This window comes from Ornithorhynchus anatinus, chromosome 6, assembly GCF_004115215.2.
Source record: "Ornithorhynchus anatinus isolate Pmale09 chromosome 6, mOrnAna1.pri.v4, whole genome shotgun sequence".
NCBI classification, from domain to species: Eukaryota; Metazoa; Chordata; class Mammalia; order Monotremata; family Ornithorhynchidae; genus Ornithorhynchus; species Ornithorhynchus anatinus.
Genome location: NC_041733.1, coordinates 6,431,760 through 6,448,283, shown reverse-complemented (window position 1 = coordinate 6,448,283; position 16,524 = coordinate 6,431,760). Strand labels below are relative to the sequence as shown.

Here is a 16,524-nt window from a genome sequence, read left to right as displayed (position 1 = left end):
TAGAACAGTGCTTTGCACATAGTAAGAGCTTAACAAATGCCATTGTTATTATTATTATTATTATCGTTATTAGAGCACTTTACCAGGTGATTCTGTGTGAAAGACTTTGAGTTTGCATCCTTGGAGGGGTTCTGTGTCTGCAGGTTCTTCAGCTCCTTGAAATATAAGTCGCCACCAGCTAGCAAACACACCTCTTCTAGACCGAAGGCTCATTTTGGGCAGGGAATGTGTCGACCAACTCTGTTATCTTACACTCTCCCAAGCACTGAGTACAGGGATTTCCACTCAAGAAATACTACTGATGGATTGATTGATCTCTGACAACAGCTGCTGACATTGAGAGTTGGAGATCCAGTGTCAGGGAGTCTTTCAGGGGCAAATAAAGGGTGGAATAGCGAGCTGGAGATTCTGTTCTTAAAAGTACTTCCTGATTAACTGATTGGAAGCAGCGTGGCCACAGGCCTGGGAGACAGAAGGACTTGGGTTCTAATCCCAGCCCTGACTTCTCTTCTGTATGACCTCGGACAAGTCACTTCAATTCTCTGGGCCTCAGTTCCCTCATCTGTAAAATGGGGATTTAGACCGTAGGACAGGGACTGGGTCCAACCCAATTGACTTGTATCCACCCCAGTGCTTAAATCAGTGTCTGGCACAAAGTAAGCGCTTAACAGATGCCACGATTTAACAATCATTAATCGTTAATACTCCGAGGCCCGGCGACTGCTGTGTTGTCCCTGCCATAACCCGCCTGTGGCCTGCTAACCATTCTGAAGCCACCCAGAGCAGCAGTGGGATTGAAGGTCAGGGCCTGAGAAGCCAGGATTGTTAGCTGTCGATCAGAAGTGCAGGTTTGCATATTGCATTTTATATGCTATTTATCCAATAAACTTTGACCGATTCATAGCAGTATTTCTTTCCGGGTTCAGATGATAGTGGGAGATGATCCTATGTTTGTCATTCTGCTATTTCTGTTTCTGCTTTCAGATCTTTGTAATGGAAATATCACATCAATCAATAGTACTTATGAGTGCTTAGCGTGGCTTAGTGGAAAGAGCCCGGGCTAGGATGTCCAGGATGTGTGTTCTAACCCCAGATCCCCCACTTGTCTGCTGTGTGGCCTTGGGCAAGTCACTTCATTTCTTTGGGCCTCAGTTATCGCATCTCTAAAATGGGGATTAAGATAGAAAGCCCCGCGTGGGACAAGCCTTTTAGCTCGTGTCCACCCCGGCGCTGAGAACAGTGCTTGGCACATAGTAAGCACTTAACAAATACCATCATTATTATTACAGAGACTGTATAAAGCATTAGAAGACTATATTAGAGAAAGCAGACATGATCCCTTCCAACAAGGGAGTCTAGTGGGAGAAACAAACATTAAAATAAGTTACAGATGTGGAAGTGACGGAGTAAGGATGCGTTCCTAAGTGGAGTGGGGCTGGGAATGTGCTTAAGGGACATAGTCTCAAGTGTGTAGGTGACTCAATAAAGTGGAAAAAACAGCATAAGGGAGAATAGAGATTATATAGGGAAGATTTATAATACCCCTTGCTCAGCCAATTTTAGGGGACGGCATGTCCCAGATTTTTCATTTATAAATTTAGGTTTCTATATTTTGGCAATGTTACTTTGAAGAAGTATGGTCTTAAAGAGCAGAAATCTTTCCTACCTCTTCTAATTTAGCGATATAAACAATTATGGCATTTATTCAACATTTACTATGTGTTAAATGCAGGGAAAAGTCCAAGGTATTCACTTCCGAGCGCTCGGTACTATGCTCTGCACACGGTAAGTGCTCAATAAATACTATCGCCCGCTCGATCAGACGATCCAATTTGCTGTTATCTATTGAGCCCACTTTTCTAAACAGCTGATATAACAATGGCAGAGGATGAGCTAAAGAAGGATGCTTTGGATTATTGTATTTGCAGAGCAAGCTAAATAAAGTAGGTTACGAGAGAATGAGGCAGTGTACTGATGTTTGCTCTCATAGCATGGGAGGATGTTACCTAGCTAATTAGCAGTAGAAATGTGCACTGGAACAGAAATTGTGAGTCCTAAACTGCCATGCAAATCTGGTTGCTTGTTCGAGTCATGCAGCCATAGTCTGCCAGCGAGCAGCTCACTAATACATCAGCCCGTACTGTCATGTAGATCAGTTAAATGTTAGGTGTAAGAAAAAATAGAGCGAGCCAAGAACAGGGGGGTTCAGGTGGAATGGTTTCTCAGTGAATTGAGAAGCAGCGTGGCTTAGTGGAGATAGCCCGGGCTTGGGGGTCAGAGGTTGTGGGTTCTAATCCCTGCTCCGCCACTTGTCAGCTGTGTGACACTGGGCAAGTCACTTAACTTCTCTGCATCTCCATTACCTCATCTGTAAAATGGGGATTGAGACTGTGAGCCCCAAGTGGGACAATCTGATAATCTTGTATTTACCCCAGTGCTTAGAACAGTGCTGGGTACATAGTAAGCGCTTAACAAATACCTTTTAGAGAAGCAGGGTGGCTTAGTGGAAAGAGTACGGGCTAGGGAGTCAAGCGGTCAAGGGTTCTAATCCCTGCTCCTCCACTTGTCAGCTGTGTGACTCTGGGCAAGTCACTTAACTTCTCTGGGCCCCGATTACCTCATCTGCAAAATGGGGATGGAGACTGTGAGCCCCACGTGGGACAACCTGATTACCTTGTATCTACCCCAGTGCTTAGAATAGTGCTTGGCACATAGTAAGTGCTTAAGAAGCACCATCATCACCATTGCACAATAGACTCTTCTGTCAGAGACAGGGAGAAAGAATTCACCAGATTGGCAATGATACCATTGTATTAACATTAATGCGTTAACATTACTGTGTTAGTTACACTGTATATGTTGCTTCCCATACCTATAATTGATTTAATATCAGTCTACCCACCTTGACTGTAAAATCCTCAAAGACAGGGATTGTACCTAATTCTGCTATACTCTCCCAAACTCTGAGCATTATGTAATGGCTCTTTGTGAAGCGCTTATTATGTGCCAGGCACTGCACTAAGCAGTGCGGTCGATACAAGCTAATCAATTTGGACAATGCCAAAGCTGTATTGCTCTGAACCCTGTAAATGCTCAATAAATAGCATTGATCAACTGACTTACGTGATCACTAGCTATTCATGATACTATCAGTGCTTTAATGACATAAAATGCCTGTACCTGTCCATTCTTTCAGCAATGAGCACAAACTGATTTTTTCCCACATTTGATAGCAATGCTGTTTATCTTTTCATTTTCTTAGTGGTACTCGGTAAGTGCTTATTACATGACTTGCCCAAGGTCACACAGCAGGTGCGTGGCAGAGCTGGGATTAGAAACTCAGGTCCTCTGATTCCCAGTCCTATGCTTCCTCCACCAGGCCACGCTGCTTTATGTCATATGAGGTATTTTCATCTATGGTGTACAATAATAATGATCATGGTATTGAAAAGCACTTACTTTGTGCCAGGCACTGTACTAAGCACTGGGGAATCCAAGCAAATTAGATTGGAAACAGTCCCTGTCCCACATCTAAACCCATAAGAATAATTAATTGCATGCTAATATAGATGACTCGATACTTTATATTGGTAAACTGAGTGAGGGTGATCTGACCGAGGCTCCTCTCTAAAATGGATATTTTGAAAAATTCATGTACCTTTTCATTAGTTATAGGCAATGAATGTGATACTCCCTCAAAAGACATCAGTTATCTCCTTGTCGATTAGTATATTAGTATAAAATGCGTACAAAGAACCCTTTAGAAATCACACACTTTTCTTAACTAAGTGGCGAGGCCTGGATGAGCAGTTGGTATTTGTTAAGCACTTACTATGTGCCAAGCACTGTTCTAAGCGCTGGGGTAGACACAGGGGAATCAGGTTGTCCCACGTGGGGCTCACAGTCTTAATCCCCATTTTACAGATGAGGGAACTGAGGCACCGAGAAGTTAAGTGACTTGCCCAAAGTCACACAGCTGGCAAGTGGCAGAGCCGGGGTTTGAACCCATGACCTCTGACTCCAAAGCCCGTGCTCTTTCCAGTGAGCCACGAGCAGTGCGATTGGCTGACTAAGCATCCTAAACTTCAAACCAGAACCCGATAGCTAGCCAAGGTCTAGGGATTGGACAGCTGATCAAGCAAAGTAGCTTCACTGGCCAGAGTATATGAGAATAGATATTCGTGGAATACCCAAGGAACTCCTTAATGAAAGCATTTGGGAAAGAAAGCACTTGAAAGATGTGCTGAAACTCATCGTATGGACATGTAGAGTTCATCTTGACATCAGGAAAATGATTGCCGTTGGCAGCCAGCTGGCATCCTGGTGTCTCCAAACCTCAAACATCGGTGAGTGGGGCGAAATTAACTGACACATTTCAGTACAGTACGTGGGCCATGGAACAACGGCACAAGCAATGAGAAATTCCTGCAAAAGAAATACTGCCAAATCACCTTCCCAATTTCCACAAGATGGGAGTGGTTAAAGTGTCCGTAACTGAATGCCCAGTTTGATTATCGACAAATTCAGACTGTTTGGTGTCCTGAAAAATTGAATACACCCCGATGACGGCCTCAGGTGTCAAAAAACACATTAGATCGGGATTCTGGGTGAGGGAAGGGTAAGACTAAAAGTTGGGTTGGGGCTATATTAGGGTTACGGTAGTGTTCCATGTGGGCTTCGTGTTAAAAGAAGGGTCATGGGCAAGAGATGAATGATAGTGCTGCCCGCTAGGTATGCTATGGGGCACCTAAAGAGCATCAGATCCATTCTTCAACAATCCCCTACTCCAGACCGACACCTACCTTCACTTCCTCACCCCATCCTGGCAAGCTTCAGAGAGCTAACTCGGCTCAGAGTAGCAATGTGGGTCGGAACAGCGATTGACTGGGCTTCATAATCAACCATTCCCTTCCTCCACCTTCACTGCCCTGTGACATAATAGCTTCTATTTTCCCAGTTTGGAAGGGGAATAGGTTGTGTGGAGGAGAGGGAGGAGAACTATTTCCTTGGATGTTGTTAGGGTCCATCCTGGACCAGGAAAAGTACTTTTCTGGCATGGCTTAGTGAAAAGAGGAATGGGCCTGGGACTCAAAGAACCTAGATATCCAATCCAGCACTTACTACAGTGACTGACACAGAGTAAGTGCTTAACAAATAACACACATTATTAGCGTTATTAGGTTCTAATCCACCTCGGCCACTTGCCCGCTGTGTGGCCGGAGACAAATCGATTACCTTTTCTGTGCCTCAGTTTTCTCATCTGTAAAATGGGGATTCCACACCTCTTCTCTTTCCTTTTTAGACTAGGAGCCCTTTGTGGAACAGGATCTGTGTCTTCCCTGATTATCTTAAAACTACTCCAGTGCTCAGTAATTATCTTCAAACTACTTCGGCGCTTAGTCCAGTGCTTGGCAAATGGTAAGCACTTAACAAATACTATTATTGTTATTATTATTGTTTTTATTATTATTACTAGGGTAGTAGCTGCACCTGGCTGTCCTGAAAAACTTAATGAACCTTTCAAAGTACTCAAATGAGGCAACTTCTCCCACCCCCCCTCCATTTTGAGCACTTATTAATTATTGGTCAGATGAAAATCTGTGGTTTACAGTATGCAGAATGCAGATAAAAATAAAGGAAATGAAGATGAATGGTAAAATTGTGTGAAGGAAGGCTGTATAACGATGACAGATTCTTGAGCATAAAATTAAGAAATTAATATATACATTCAGAACATGATGAAAACATTCTTATCTTTTTCCTATAAAAAATTCCATAAAATGTTTAACGATTGCTTAAAATGCAGTCTCATTAAAATATATTGCTTTATTAATCTGCCTTTAATCAATTGATGGGCATAATCAGGGAACTATCATTTTGGGTAGCAGAAGTGCATTATGGTTTTAAAAACTTTTTTGTTCAACATTTTGAATCCAGATCTGCTTTGCTGAATGTAAATCTCTATGATAGATTTTGCTAACAATTCAAACTGGGGTACACGATAGCAAATGGATGTACAGGTGAATTTGCTAGGGATTCTACATTCATATGGTGGGAATTGTGCTAAACACTAAAGTTAAGGCAGCTACTATGAGTCAACTGAATGACTGCTGGCATTTTGCAAACACTGAGTTTAATTAATTTGGCTAAACAAAAGAATATTTGCATTGATTTCAGGAGAGGGTCAAAGCAGCAAACATTATATAAAACTGGAATAATGTAATTGCCACGATGTCCGTTTGGTTGAAATTGATTTCAGAAGAATTTGAAACAAGCAGTTGAAATATATGTTTCAGCACATTATTGAGAAAGGCAGAAATTAAAGGATTAAAATAGCCAGAAATCACACCAAGGCATTTTTAAATATGACATGCACTATGGTTATGGTTTGAGTGGGGAGATACCATACCTTTTCTTAATCCATTAATGCAAGCTATGAAAATATTTTAATGAAATTAAACTCAATAAATAACAATTACCTAATTTAGAAAATATGACATCAAAATCCATACAATGTAAATTACAGTTTGGCTATTCTCTTTAATGTATTTGGCAAATTTAGTGACTATTCATACTAAAAGATGAATTGTGAAAATTGCCCAACAATGAAAATAACTGGTTTTTTTTTTTTTTTTTCCCCCTCAAGCAGCTGGTTCTTTCTTCTTTGATGAAGTAACAATACCCTTTTCTCGCTTTCACTGTGGCGAGTGCAGAAGCAGGAAGAAGAATTCATATGAGACATATCTTTCTAATGTGAATATTTCCGACTTCAAAAACACACTCCTAAAACATGGAGTGAGGTGTGTTCATAACTTGCACTGTCTCCCAAAGGAGAACATGAGGTAAAGAATGACCAGTTTCTATCATGGCTTTGGCTGCTACAGGACTTTACCTGTAGCACAGTAAACACAGATTTGGGTTCTAATATTATTATTATTACTATTATTATTATTATTATATTAATATTATGTTATATCCAGATCCATTACTTTCCTGCTCTGTGACTTGGGGCAAGTCACTGAAATTCCCTCTGCATCAGCTTGGGGATTGAATACCCACTCTCCCTCTTACTTCTTCTGCCAGCCCCTTATGGGACAGGGAATGTATCTGACCTGATTACTCTTTATCTACACTAGCACTAAGTACATGCTTGAGAAATATCAGCACTTAACAAATCCCACAGTTATTATCATCATAATTATCATTTTCACTATTTTCTCCAGGATTCTAGTCAAGCCAGGGATAACCAGTCAGTGTCAATCAGTACAAATCAAATAGCAGAATCTGGGTCTTTCTCTCATAGAACTCATAGCTTGAGCATTGATCAACTCATTGTGTCCATCCTTATTACTTTTATATATGCTCAATTGAACTCCCGGTTAATTAGACTATTCCTGTAATATTTTTCAGTCAATCCATTGTACTTAATGAGTGCTAACTGTGTGCAGAGTAATGTGCAAGACACATGGAGAGTACAATATGAGTTGGTAGGTATGTTCTCTGCCCACATCGAGCTTACAGTCTAAAAGACTCTATGTTTGCCTGTCTAGAGGACTTTAATTCCTTTCTAATTCGATTGAAGTATAAGATCCATGAGGACTGGAAGCAGGCCAATTCTTTATTCAGTACTTTTCAAATGCCTAGTACAAGTTCTTCACCGCATGGACCCTCAGTAAATACTGGCGTTGCTATTATGACTACTATTGAAGTCAAATAGGAAATAATGGGTCAGGAATGTACATCAGCCATTTCTAGATTTGGATGAGCATTTGCTGGACACCAGTTTCAGTTCCCTCGCTGGGTCCATCTGTTCCTGCTTCTCAGCTTCAAGTTGAGATTTGGATGCACGGGCCTGGGAGCCGGAAGGACCCCATAGTACGCATGTCCCATTGAACGGCATATAGTAGTTGCTTAAAAATATCATTATTATTATCATTATCATGTGGAACTAACTCAGTTTAACTCAAATGAGGAAACAGTTGTCACTGCTTCCCGCAGGCCAGGCTGACCAATTCCCAATTTCTCATTCAACTAGTGAAGCTGGTAACATCGGAATAGCTGGTTGGCTGGCTTAGGCCTCATCCGTATCTCTGCCTTCCTGACAACTCCCAAATTGATGGAAGTGAAAGGGAGACGGCGAGCCTCAAAGGCAGAGCATCGTTCCATGAGCTGTGTAATGAGACTCACCCGTACTATCGGCTCCCATTAAATTGTGCCAGAATCAACTTGAAGATTCAGGCTTTCAACACTTCACTAACTATCACATAAATTCCACTACTTTTTTCTGTCACTAATTACCCTCTTCTACTGTCCTCAGGATAAAACTATTAGAGTAAAATTGTCACTTTACTTTGAAAAACAGTCATGTAAAATCATGAACTGTTGATACTCAAAACTGTTGCCAGTTACCGTACACAGTACAAACTACTGTATACATTCAAATGAAAAAAATTGGACCGAGGTTAGATTACTAAGGTAATTACAAAATTCTGAGCTATAAATGGAGCAGGCACCATTTGGAAGTCTCCACGAAAAGGTATTTTTGTAGCGAGGCAAGAGAAACAGGAACTACGTAACGAGAACGAATGTCACTGACCAGGCTGCAGTGGCCTATTTTTTGAACAGTTTTTTTAAAAAAAGTTATTTACTGTGTCCTACTGCCTGGCTAGTACAGGGAGGGGTGTGGTGGAATATTTCCCATTGAAAACTTGATATTCACTCCACCCTCACTCCCTCTGTACTTAAATATATATCTTATTTTCTCCCATTTACCCTATTTGCAAGTTTTTTCATCATCTGTCTCCTCCTCTAGACTATAAGCTTCTTATAGGCGGGTGTCATGTTTACTATTACCCTTCACTCTCTCAACGTTTTGTACAATGTTCTCCACAGAGTAAGCACTCAATAAATCCCACTGATGGATTGATTGATCTGATCTGAGCCTCCCCCAGCCTCCAACACTAATATGTGTCTCCTGGGTGCTACGTTTGAGGAAATGAGGAGAAGAAATTCTACTTTCAGGACCTGGTAGAAAGATCCCAGACTTTGCCAATGTTCCATTTCAGCTGGAGTGGAAATGTGGAGGAAGACAGGAGGTAAAAGGATGGAGAGAGAAAGGGAGAAAGAGAGGAGAGAGAGTAAGCAAGAACAAGAGTGTGTGTGTGCTTGTGTTTGGATAAGCTACTGTTGCTAATTCCCAAAAAGGCTGCATGTGATTCATGTATTTTTTCTGAATGGATATTTTCACCTGGAAGGTCCACAGGACTTTACCCAACTTGACCAGACTTCCAGCCCCAGGCAGAGGGTCTTGCGATTGAGCCCAATAAAACTGCAGCCCAAATTATACACCTGACCTTGTTTCTGTTCAGCAGTGTTGATTGTACAACAGAATTAATGAGATCCCTGTGATCCTGCCCAAGATGGTCCTTCATCTCTGCCACAGATGTTTTTGTCAACTCCCTGCAGGACACTGTGCTAACTGCTTGGGAGAGCAGAAAATAACTAGTAAACATGATCCCAGACTTCAAGACCTTAGAGTCTACCAGGATGGACAGAAATACAAATAAATTGCAAGTTAGATTTTACAGGGGGAACTATGGAGGCATATAAATGATGAAAAAGAGCAAGGACCCAGTGTCACAGTCACCAGCTTGAGAGACAGCAATGGCATTGCTGCCTGCAATGAAAATGTTTTTTGTGGAGAAGAGGATTTGGAAAGACCTATATCACTGTGGCATTTGTTAAGAGCTTACCGTGTGCCAGACACTGTACTGAATACTGAGGGAGATGAAAGATATGAGGGTTTGGACACAGACCCCGTCCCATATAGAGAAGCAGCATGGCTTAGTGGAAAGAGCCTGGGCTTGGGAGTCAGAGGTCATGGGTTCTAATTCTGCTTCTGCCACTTATCAGCTCTGTGACTTTGGGCAAGTCACTTCACTTCTCTCTGCCTCAGTTCCCTCATCTAGAAAATGGGGATGAAGTCTGTGAACCCTACTTGGGACATGCTGATTACCTTGTATCCCCCCCAGCACTTTAGAACAGTGCTTTGCTCATAGTAAGCGCTTAACAAATGGCATGATTATTACATGTGGGTCACAGTCTTCATCTCCATTTTACATAAGAAGTAACTGAGGCACAGAGAAGTTATGTGGCTTGCCCAAGGTCACACAGCAGACAAGTGGTGGAGCTGAAATTAGAATCCAGGTCCTGCTGGCTCTCAGACTTGGACTCTATCCACTAAGCCATGCTGTTTCTCTAGATTTTTGCCTTTGGCCTAAGATTTTTGGTTTTCATTTTAGTAATCTGCCTGGGTAAACATAGCAACATTCTTAACTTTTTTGCTTGGGTCTTTCACTTATGTCATGCTTTCCCTGACAGAAATGAACAATCTTGCTTTCTCTGATTCCTTGGAGATACCCAAAATAAAATTTACAGAAATACTCATTCTCTTTCATGACTGAAAAATTCAAGAGGGGTTCTATTTTGGAAAGAGATTGAATGAACAAAGAATAGTTCTAGTACCATGTATATTCTAATTTTGAAATTTCAAAAAAAAAATATGGTGTTAAAGTTTTAGACCTCCCTGGGATGGCACATATAAAAAAAAAACAGGCTTTTGCTCTTTGGGATTGCAACTCCAATCTAGCTTGAACCTGGTGAACTAAATCTTTTCTAATCTGTTAACTGGAAAGAAAATAGGGGAAAAACAAACAAACAAAAAAAACATATTTTCTAGGACTTGAGCTATTTCTAAAGGCTTGAAGAAGTACGTCAAAAAAATAAAAATAAAAAACACTTCAGTAGTCAAATGTTCCTATTTGAAAGGGATAAAAATGACTATTTTATACCCTTGAAATAAAACTAACCATCACACAGTAACAAACTTGAGATCTTTTTTTTTTTTTTCCTGAATTTTCCAGGGTTGTTGAATTCATCAGTTCTTCAGATGCTCTCCTGCTTTCTTGGTCATTCGGCTTACAGACATGGAAGCAAAAAAAAAAAAAAAAAAATCTAGGAAATATTTATAGGACTAGAGCTATTTCTGTGTTCCAGTAAAGCCATGTCTACATGATAACGAATGGTCAGATTAATAGCTAAATTCAACTAATCCAATACACTACCAATTTGTGTACATTCAGTGAACATTTGTAATCCAGTCCCAATGGGTTTTTGAATAATCAAATTATTTCATGTGGAGTCAACAATATTTACTTGAGTAATTCAATACACTACCAATCTGGCTATGTTCTTTGCAGGCTTGTAATTCAGCCCTAACTAGATTTTTAAAGAAATCAAATTGTTTCACGTGGAGTCATCAGCATTTATTTGAACATTCCATGGATCCATGAAACTATACATGGTCTTACAGAAAAGACAGAAGAGCAGACTTATCCACTGGGAACTTATCATCAAGTCAAAATTAGATGGATGAATACATAAATGCTAACTGGCTATGGGTGGGGCTAGCTATAAATGGAGATATCCCTGGTTCCACATGGTCAATAAAAGATGGATTTATTAAGCATTTACTATATGTTAAAACACTGAGCTAAGTGTTGAATAGATGCAAGTGACTCAGAGAGAAATTCAATATGGAATTGGAGCTGATAATTATAATAATTATGGTATTTGTTGAGCAACTTACTAGTTACCAAGCATTTTCTAAGTGCTGGGCACTGTTCTAAGCTGTGGGCATTGTTCTGTGCACAAGAAGACAAGGAGACACTTGACTTGGACAATGAGGATTTTGATGCTATTTCAGTGAGGACAGCACTGGGATGAGATGAAGAGGAAGACCGTGTGTTTGGGGAAAAAAAAAAAAAAAAGTGAGAGAGGCAGTGATTGTTCTTTTCTGAGTGGCAGGAAGAGAAATTGTCTATCTATCAAATTCATTTATTGAGAGGCTACTGTAGGTAGAATGCAAAATAAAATAGAAGCAGTGTGGCTCAGTGGAAAGAGCCCGGCTTGGGAGTCAGAGGTCATGGGTTCTAATCCCTGCTCTGCCATTTATAAGCTTTGGGAATTTGGGCAAGTCACTTAACTACTCTGTGCCTCAGTTACCTCTCCTGTAAAATGAGGATTAAGACTGTGAGCCCCACATGGGCAACCTAATTACCTTGTATCTACCCAGCACTTAGAACAGTGCTCAGCAAATAGTAAGAACTTTACAAATACCAAAATTATTATTATTATTATCATTAAAATAGAAAAGTTTACAATCTACAAAGAAAAAAAAAATCACTCATTTACAGATAGCAGGGTAAAGTGTTCAAAGTGCAGAGGTGGTGAAAATGCTGAGGTGGTAGGAAGGAGGGTATAACTGAGGGAGGGGACATGTTAATGGGGGGAAAGTCTGCTGGAAGATGTGAGATTTCAGAAAGCCTCTGGAGATGAGGAGAACTGCATTAATTAGATTAGGTAGGGAAGAGAATAGTGGAATGAGAGCTCAGAACCCAGAGAGATGTATTGGCAAAGTCACCCTATTTTTTTTTTTTTTTTTTTTTTAGTGGTATTTGTTAAGTGCTTAGTATATGGCAGGCACTGTGGAACATGTGGCATTGTGAAAGTTATCAGGTTGGACACAGTCCTTGTCCCACATGTGGCTCACAGTGTTAATCTCCATTTTACAGGTGAGACAAGTGAGGCACAGAGAAGTGAAGAGACTTGACCAAGGCCACACAGCAGACAAGCGGCAAAGCTAGGATTAGAACCCAAGTCCTCTTGATTCCTAGACCCATGCTCAATCCACTAAATAATGATGCTTTTCTCCCTATTGCACCTTCAATCATCAAACAATTAATCAATTACATTTATTGAGTGTTTACTGTGTGCCGAGCGCTGAACTAAGTGATTTGGAGAGTACAATATAACAGAGTTGGCCGACATGCTCCCTCCCCACAGTGTGCTTACAGGCTGAAAGGGGAGATGAACATTAGTATAAATAAATCACTTATGGATAAATACATAGTTGCTGTGGGGCTGAGGGAGGGGTGAATAAAGGATGAAAATCCAATGGCCAGGTCATCAGGGGAAAGAGATGAGGGAGGTGGAGACGGGGGTTTTGAGGATGGAGTTAAACACCTAAAATAACTGGCAAGGGCAATGGACATTGGAGTCAATAAGTTGGAGAAATAAAATTGCCAGGCAGAGGAAAAGACAGAGTTAAAGAAGGCAAGGATGAACTTGAAGTGGAAAAGGTCCACCTGATATCTGGATTTCAAAACTAACAAGTGCTCATATTATTTTCATTGGTATACTGGATAGATTTGAAGCTTGAAAATAGTGAGGTTCAAATGAGATTTCAAATTCTAATTGTATCAGTTAGACTGCATCTAGACTGCAAGCTTGTTTAGGGCAGGGACTGTGTCTGCTAATGGACTCCCCCAAGCGATTAGTACAGTGTCCTGCACATAGCAAGCCCTCAGTAAATACCACTGATTAATTGAATGATCAAAGTTCAGTTTGAGTGCAAATACTTCCCTCACTGGTCTCCCTACCTCCAGTCTCTCCACTCCACACTTCACTCTCTATTGTCTGGACCACATTTTTCTAAAATGATTTCTGTTTGCCTCTTCATGCTTTAAAGTCTTCAATTCCACAATTCCATTTCTCTCCACATCCAGCAGAAACTCCTGGTAATTGGTTTCAAGGTTTTCCATGAGATCTCTTTCCCTCCCTCCTTATAGTGCTTAGTTCACAACTTCCTTGCCCTCTGTTTTAAGTGTTAACTCATATAGGCAAATCACATTTAACTTCTTCCTCCTATTTCCAAGTTATTTATTTTTTTTTTCTCTTTCTCCCCCTGTAGAGTATTAGGTCCTGAAAGGCAGGTATCTTTACTGATGAGAGGCAACATGGCATAATGGATAGAGCATTGGCCTGGCAGTCAGAAAGTACTAGTCCCGGCTCAACCACTTGTCTGCTGTGTAAACTTGGGCAAGTCACGTCACAGTGCCTCAGTTCCCTCATCTATAAAAAGGTGATTAAGACTGTGAACCCTATGTGGGACAAGAACTGTGTCCAACCCGATTATGTTGTTTCTACTCCAGCGTTCAGAACAGTGCATGGCACATATAAGTGCTCAACAACTATCATAAATATTATTATTATTAGTCTTACTATTACTTTTAACTCTTTGGAACTCTCTCAAGTCCTTTTACAGTGTTGTGCATGCTGTAATTACTCACTAAACACCATTAGCTTAACGAAAGAAAAGTTGTAAATCAATCCATAATATTTATTGAGTACTTACTGCATGCAGAGCACTGTACTAAGTGATTTGGAGAGTACAGAATAACAGAGTTGGTAGACATGATCTTGAAAGAGCAGAATATTAAAGAGTTGGTAGATACATTCCTTGCCCACAGCACAGTTATAATGAATGTTCTATTTTTAAGGACAATCATTTCAAATTTCAAATGAATTCCACAGTAGAGCCTGTCTTTTTCTCCTCACAGAGTTGTCCTAAATCATTCAGAAAGATCTTTTCTTAAAGATTTCCAATGGATAAAGCAACCATTTTTGTTTTCTCCACAAGTGGTAGAAGGGAAAGAATTGTAATAAATGTAGAGTCACGACTTTCTGCTCCAAAAAACTTTATCGTGGAGTGGCCAGGTAATCTCAAGGGTTTCTTAACTACAGGTCATTCAATTGATTACATTGTGGTTGTGGGTCTTTCTCCATATATCATAAATGGGTTAAATTTATAGTTCCACCGGGTGTCAATTTAGAAGCAGCTATAGGCGATTAAATCCTCTGAGTGGTGTCCACCGGGACCCATAAAATTTCCTTGATAAAAAAGGCTGGACTTAAGGGAAGAGGAGAAAGAATCAGATGACTCTGGCCCAAACACTAAAACAAATCATTTGCGGGAAACATAGTCTTTTTGGCCGGAGTTTTCCAGATTACCCGTATTCACTAACCATATTCAATTTCTCACTTCCTCCAACTGTATAGATAGTGCCGGAATAGGCTGTTCTCCTGAGTAAAGCTTTCTTTGCAAAAAACAAAGTTGTAAATTCACAGTCCTTGAAGGAGGTGTAACCACAATGACCATCTCCAGTAATAAAGTTGATTTTAGAAAACTCATCTCTAAAATCCCTGAACTAGTTGAAAGCTAGTGTGCAAGAGGCCAAGCTACAGTTAAAAAAAAAAAAAAAAAAAAGCACCACCACTGAATTGCCATGGAATTGTTTAAATGTCACCAACAAGAAAGTATCGTAATAATTTTCAAAAAAGTTGATCTTTCAACTTAATTAGGATGACACTATTTCATTAAATCCTACTGTCTTACTACAAATGGTTAAGTTGTTGGAGCAATCTATCTAAATTTTGGTAACTGAGAACATCCTTCTAAAAGTCCTTAAATTCATAAATAGAATTACTTGTTTTCTGAGAATAGGGCTGCTGTTTATCATGTTGCTTTCAGTGTTGAATTAAAGCACCATTACTACTTTTATGTGGTAGGCAATTAAAAAAAAACAAAAAAAAAAAAAACCAAAAAAAAACACAACAAAGAAACTTTTTGAAGTGTTCTGGCCGGGACCTAACTAAAAACAGCAAGTGTGAAACAGCTTCGTCACTTCCCTTGTTGAATATACTTCATCCTTTTTTAATTTTAGTTTCTTTGGTTTCACAACTCAAATATCAGAATTGTGATAACTGCTCAAAAAGAGGCTAATTTAGAATCTTCCCGCATCGGATAATCTGTCAGACTGTCCGTGGCTTTGAGGTATTTTAACTCACTCTTTCAAAAGTATTTTGAAATGTAACTGTACTTGAGCTTAATGGATGTCCTGAATTCAAAAGCAAAACTCAAAGCAAAGGGAAACATAAAGGCCCCTATGAACGCACCATGGAAAAAAAAGAAGGTGTGATGCAAAAGCCCCTAAGAATACAGAGTGAATGTCCCACTTTCCATTGAAGGTTCACAACACCAAGGCTCAATTCATCTAGCTCCTGAAAGTACATGAGGTCCAGTCTTCAAGCCATTAAGATCACCTGAAAGCTCTCAAGGGGCCCTGAGACAATAGGTGAAGAGACCGACAAATTCAAAAGTTGAAGTCCACTGGGTCTCCAGATCCATCACATTCTGGATTGGCCTCGAAAATATTATGAAACTCTTGTTTTTTTGTTGTTTTGTAACTACAGAGCGGATATATTTCTAAACTACCCACAATGCTTGTTTGAAGTATGACTGTCGTCAGACATTTGACATTATTCAATACCCATTCTGTTAATCCGTGCATGAGGTCTGAGAAGTGCCCCTATTGAAACGCAACCCTCCTACAGACACGGCAAATCGTTCACAAAGAAACGGACCCACGGCTTCATCACGCTGATGACACTATCTTTGAGTGTTGGACCAATTAAATTTAATGATGGCAATAATGCAGAGCACCTTTTCTATGAAATTCTCAAAAGAATATATTGTTTTTCTATATAATGCATTTTTTTTTGTGCAGAATACTTCCATAACAACAATCTCATTTTATCCTCCCAACATTAGAATGTAGGCCCCTC

The 16,524-nt window shown here is 40.1% G+C and overlaps 1 protein-coding gene across 3 annotated transcripts in view; it reads right to left on the bottom strand.

Annotated features, from left to right (window-relative positions):
* The window catches only part of PCDH11X (protocadherin 11 X-linked), a 1,108,633-nt gene that overhangs the window by 171,354 nt on the left and 920,755 nt on the right, over positions 1 to 16,524 (bottom strand). For 2 of the 3 annotated variants that reach the window (XM_029067267.2, XM_029067265.2), the window contains exon 7: positions 6,410 to 6,433. The exons of the other annotated variant lie outside the window; for it this stretch is intronic. In XM_029067267.2, coding sequence (XP_028923100.1) covers positions 6,410 to 6,433 — 24 coding nt within the window. The remainder of the gene's footprint in view (positions 1 to 6,409; positions 6,434 to 16,524) is intronic. 3 annotated transcript variants of the gene reach the window in all.